The sequence below is a fragment of the Trachypithecus francoisi genome, unplaced genomic scaffold (genome assembly GCF_009764315.1).
Source record: "Trachypithecus francoisi isolate TF-2019V2 unplaced genomic scaffold, Tfra_2.0 Lachesis_group1, whole genome shotgun sequence".
Lineage (NCBI taxonomy): Eukaryota > Metazoa > Chordata > Mammalia > Primates > Cercopithecidae > Trachypithecus > Trachypithecus francoisi.
The window spans coordinates 130,949,636-130,955,735 of NW_022681454.1; the positions used below are offsets into that span (position 1 = coordinate 130,949,636).

General features: G+C 36.6%; 1 protein-coding gene across 1 annotated transcript; it reads right to left on the bottom strand.

Annotated features, from left to right (window-relative positions):
- Positions 1-373: 373 nt before the first annotated feature.
- Positions 374-5,836, bottom strand: PABPC4L (poly(A) binding protein cytoplasmic 4 like). Its single transcript, XM_033215273.1, has 2 exons — positions 5,738-5,836; positions 374-5,269 (listed from the first exon to the last, which is right to left on the bottom strand). The coding sequence occupies exon 2, from the start codon at positions 5,047-5,049 to the stop codon at positions 3,937-3,939; it is 1,113 nt and encodes a 370-aa protein (XP_033071164.1). The 5' UTR covers positions 5,050-5,269; positions 5,738-5,836; the 3' UTR covers positions 374-3,936.
- Between the last annotated feature and the right edge of the window lie 264 nt (positions 5,837-6,100).

Consider the following 6,100-nt stretch of genomic DNA (forward strand, 5'->3'; position numbering starts at 1 on the left):
CCTCTATTGTTTTATTATATCTATTTTTTAAATTATATTATGGGGCATATTTCCAAACGTACTATGAGTAAGCCAATTCTAAGCACTTGACAGGTTAGTTGAATTTAACAATAAATTCATAAATGTCTTTAAAATAGTTAATTATTCCTCATTAAAACTTGATGTATATTAGTGTTTTGTTTTCAATTGTGAGCTCATAATTATGAGTAACTTAAAAAAGAAATACTAGTTCATAAAGAAATTGTCCTTGAAAATCTGCAATACAAGTATCTTCACTAAAAAACACAAGCAATTTTCAGTTCACTCTTAAGATAACTGATCTTTGGAAAATCGGAAATACTTTATAATAAATAAAAATCATTTTCAAACATGCTTCATCTCTGAAATATTATATTTTATTTGACATTTTCTCAGGGGATCTACAAAAATATTGAGAACATGAAAATGACAATATTAAATCACTTTAAAATTTTTATTTTTACCAACTATAAATTCCTATTTGAAATTGAAAAGATCAAATGTTAATATATTTATTGAAATGGCTGTACACATAAGCAGGCAATTACACAGCAGAAGTAGCAATATGTGTGGAGAGACGGGTGAAAGTAGAAACAGTGGCTCAAGGCATATCTATGTACATTAGTTTTTACTGGAATGCTTATCAGAAAAGTGAAGATTCTACTTATTTATTAAGGCACTTGGGCTCAAAAGATTTAATACCCTTTAATGAATGAATCTGCATTTTCCACTAAGATAACTTGCTATTATCACGCACCAAAAAGAATTAGAATGAACAAAATTTAAATAAATTAAAGAAATCCATAGGATTGTATATTTTTGTATACTGACTTAGTCACTTTTTTACAGTAAATGCTGGAAATAAGCAATTTCTACTAAGAAGGCAGATTATTGTGTAATTAAGCCACAGCTATAATTCATCTAGACATCTGATGTTATGTCCTATTAATTTCTTACATGCATGACAGAACTCTGTTTCCTGATATTATCTTGAAAATAGATGTAAGCATTATCAAATATTGTTCAAATATTTGAATAGTTTTACAGATTAGTTTTTCTGAATTAAGATGGAGACTAGATTATACAGAATAAGATGTCAAGGCCAGGCACACTTAATACACTTTCCAGTCTTCTTGTCTGGTAAACCTTTTCAACAACTTTCTGCTTCTGATATATGTTTTGGTAAATACTTACCTAGTATAAGAATCTATGTGAAACTCATACGCCGACTCTAATTCATTGGCTCTCTGAATCAGGTATTTACCAAAACATATGTTATTAAAGATGGAAAAGCACATTTTTAAAAGATTTACTATAGGTTTTATATAAGATACTTTTTATGCACCAACATTTTAGTTAGAAGCATGGAGAATATGAAATTCTGAAAGTCATAAACACAATACAGATAAATTGTGTGGGTGTATATATATTTGTGTGAATGTATATATTTAAAGTGTTCAAAATATTTTGAAGCATGACATCAAAGCCATTTAAGTAAAATATTGAAACTTTCCAGCTTAACATTTAATTTTGGAATAATCTTCAAAACTGTAAAGAAAATGAAATATCAGGTGAAAAAGTCTAAAATGTTGTCAAAATATGCAAAGAAATCTAAAAATCCATGTAAATAAAAAAAACTCCAACAAGAAAATACATTATGATCATGAGACATTAACTCAAGTATGAAAATACAAATGGTCATTGAGTACACAAATGCTGTTTAACTTTTGCAACTTACAAAAGTGAAATAAAGCAATGATGAAATGGTTTGTTTTACATATCATGTTGAATTGACCAATAGCTTTTTAAAAAAACCCTTGTTTCTTGGAGCATATGGAAATGGGCATTCTCCTACAATGACAATGGAAATGTAAGCGCCACAAGTATTCCGGACAGCATTTAAGCAATATTTATCAAAATTACTTTTTAAAACTGATTCTTTTTTAGTCATTAATTCCACTTCTAAACATTTTCTTAAGAAAACAGACATATTTGCATATACAAATTTGCAAGGATGTTAATCTCCAAGTTATTTATGATAGAGGAAGAAAGAAAAAAGGAAGAAATTATCTAGCAACATATAAGTTTATCAATAAGAAATTAGTTATATTTTGGTACAATCATTGAACAAAACATAAGTCACTCAGATTATAACACAAATGATTATTGTGAGCATAGAAGCTGACCATAGCATATTGTTTAATTAAGAAAACAATTTCAAACAACATTTGTAATATTATCCTATTTTTCATAAATTACCTAGGTGTATGTATATATGTAGAGAGAGAAAAAACCAGGAAAATATGTAACAAATTATAATAGGGAATTGGTTTGCATAATACAATTATATGCAATCTTTATATGGACTAAAATATTTTTATTTTAGAAAATGTGCAAAGAATATACACATAATTTCTATAAAAATAAAAGGTAACAAGTTTTTCTCATTCATAAACCGAGGTATTGCCAAAAAATATTTTAGTATTTATTTTATATTAGTAATATATGAAATAGAGGATGTGAATAGTAGTTATAAGAAACAACTAAGCCAAGTAAAAATATGAAAACAGCAAAAACAAAAGCACTTGCTTGCTAGGTAACTTTGGTATGAATCAGAATTTGTAAAGCAATTATTTAAATGTAAATAAAAAACTCTTGCCAAGATTTCCAAATGGATTTGAAGCAGCACATATTAAAAGCCCACATAAAACAAACAAACAAAAATCCTTTAGAAAGTATTTTAAAAAGCTGAGGAATATAGATGAAAGGCAGGAGAGAAAGGGAAATAGGGGAATGGTTCTAAACTAAAAATTGTGCTAGAAAACAGAATAAGTGATGTAACTTCAATTTATCAGAAAATTGGTCAGTGACTTTCTGATCAATGAAGGCTAAAAGTGAACCTTAATGGGTTACATAGCTGCCATAGTCTAATAAAAGGAGATGTGAGTTTATAAAAATAGAGGAACTTACTTTTCTGAACCCTAAGAGAATATCACTACACAAAACGATATAAAACAGATTTTAAAAGTTTTTAAACAGAATTTCTACAATCTGTATACATGACTTTCATAATAATAGCATCTGGTAAAAATTTAAGGGAAAATATTAAGCCATATAGGTATGAAGAGATTTAAGACCAGGCCAACTTTGGGTCACCTGAGTTGATACAGATATATAACTTAAGGAATGTAGAAGTTAAGGTTTTACAGTGCAAGTTACAATTTAGATTAACGAGAAAGTACCTGAATTATAGTCAACTAATGGAAAGAACAAAACAAATAAAGCCAGTTTTCAGGCAACATTAAAAACCTCCATCATCTTAATTTAAACCATCCGAAAAACAAGCATGTCAGGATATAAATTTAAAATAAATTCAACTATATCTGAGTACTTTAAGCATTTATTCAAAATGAAATTAGATCTTTAAATTTATACTATAAATTTCTAAAAGTCTGATTTCTCAAAACTTGGATGAAAAATTAGAAAATTTCTGTCAGTAAAAATACTTTGGAATCTTTAGGTGTAAGAACTATTTTGAGCATATTTTCATAGAAGAAATTAAAGCTAGCAATATTACTAAAATAATAAAATATGCAATAAATTCAAATAATTACCTTATTTCATTTGGTTCAAATGTAATAAAAATATATTTATACTTATTGCTATGAACACATCAAAATAAGAAAAATATGCAATATTAAAATTAGAAAATGTGCCTCTGTAAAATGAACTAAGCTCCATTTATTTTTCCAAAAAAGAAAAAAAATGGCTTTGTATAGAAAACGTTTTATCATAAAATTCACTAAACTAAGCACCCATCATGTGGAGTATGAAATTTACTGAGGTCAATTCAGGCAGAGATCACTATCATTTCCCCAACTGCTGCAGATGCTAACTGGGAAGGAATGTTTATCTTTCCTAATATCTCTGGGCCACGGCAATGCTAATAGGTTTGGAACCCAAGATGCGGCCATTCATCTCAGTCATTGCTTTAATAGCATCCTCTGGAGAGGAGAAGCAGATCAAGCCAAACCCTTTGCTCTGGCCCTCTTGCTGCATTACCTTAACTCTGCTAATTGATCCAAATGAAGAAAATGCGTTTTGTAGTTTTTCATCATCAATGGTGTCATCAAGGTTCTTAACATAGAGCTTTACTCCCTGGCACCCATGAATTCGTTCCCTTCTCAGCTGCTCAAACATTTGCTTTAACTCAGCCTGTCGCTCTACTTTCTTTTGCGCCCGGCCTACAAAAATCAGCTGCCCATTTATGTCCCTTCCATTCATTTCTTCAACAGCTTTCTTGGCAGCCTCATGGCTATCGAAACTCACAAAGCCAAAGCCTTTGGATTTCCCACTGGAATCTGTCATCACCTTAACACTCAGCGTTTTGCCATATTTGCTGAAAACGTCCTTCAATCTCTCATCATCCATGTCACCTCCAAAGTTTTTGATGTAAATATTGGTGAATTCATTGGCTTTGCTTCTGAGTTCAGCTTCACGATCTTTTCGGTTTTTGAATCTGCCAACAAACACCTTGCAGCCCTTGAGCAGTTTTCCATTCATCTCTTCAATGGCCCTGTCTGCAGCACTCTGGTTCTGAAAGTGCACAAATGCATAGCCCTTGGAGCCTTGATCATCACTCATCACCTTGGAGGAAAGAATCTTTCCAAAAGCTGAAAAATGTTCATAAAGGGTTTTGTTATCGATAGATTTGTCCAGATTCTTGATGAACACGTTCCCAATTCCAGATCTCCTCAAGTAGGCATCACGCTGAGACCACATGAGACGGATGGATTTGCCTTTTATGATGTCAAAGTTCATTGTGTCCAGCGCCTTCTGGGCATCAGCCAGCTGCAAGAAGTTCACGTAGGCATAGCCCAGAGAGCGGCGGGTGACCTGGTCCCTGCAGATGCGGATGGACAGCACGGGCCCCACAGCGCTGAACTTCCTGAAAAGCAGGTCCTCGGTGACATCTGCATGCAAGTCACCCACATACAGGGAGGCCATGCGGTACTTGGCTGCTACACTCATCTCCTTGTCCTTGCCACTGCGAGCCTGTCCCCCGGAGCTCTTGGAGCAATCCCCGTGAGGGGTAGTAGGCCACAGCTTTGGCCCGGCTAAAGTGTGGAGGCCTCGGGATCACCACACAAAGACCAAGCAATGGAGTTCAGACACAGCTCCCCCAGCTCAGGCAACACCCTCATCCAAAGGTCCCCACAGCCACCAAGCTGGCTACGAAGTGGCAACAGAGCTGTGAAACCGCAAAGAGAGGTTATTAGGACAAGACATTCTTTTCCCTCAGATTTGTGAGAAAACTTCAAGTGGCGGGCTGGCCCTCCATCTGAGCATTCTCCACAGACGCCCTAGCCGCTGGTTTCTGAATAAAAATAGGCCTCGCTCAGAGTGGTTTAAAGTTACAGCCGCTCGGGAAGAACTCCACAAGCGGAGGCGTCAGAGGCCCCGGCCCTGGAGTATGGGCAGCGAGGTTCTGCGCGGCAGAGACCCGAACCTGCCAGGTACCGGGTTCTGCAAGCGCCGCCGCCGAGGCGCTGCCGGGAGCGACGCGGACCAAGGGCGTCCTGAACACCTAGGGGGCCCCTCCGACCTCCCGACCCGCGCGGCGCCCGGAGAAAGGAGGCGTGGGGGAAGGGGAGGCTGACAGACCGACTGACTGACGGACACGGCAGAGCGGGGGACCAGGCGGGGGCTGGGGGCTCACCGGCGATCTTCTGCGGGCGGGCGGGAAGCCCGGAACTGGCTCGCTGAACTTCCCGCGCACTGGCTGCCAAGTGAGATGTTTTCTTTTTAATATTTTTTTAAGAACGTTTTTCTTCCCCCCGCCCCTATTACACGTTTCCCACCCCCCTCAGATGGCTAAGCTGAGAAGCAGGAGGCGGTGACTGGGGTGGAGAAAGGCAGCCGAGGGGAGTGGCCCCAATAAACCCACCCGCCCGCAGGGCTTTGCATGGGTCTGAGTGAGAGCCTTTCCAAATGTGGATCAGGGCCTGTCACTTCCTGGCTTCAAACCCTCCAGTGGCTTCCTTTGACTTTTGGATAAGGTCCAACATCCGCACCTTGTTCT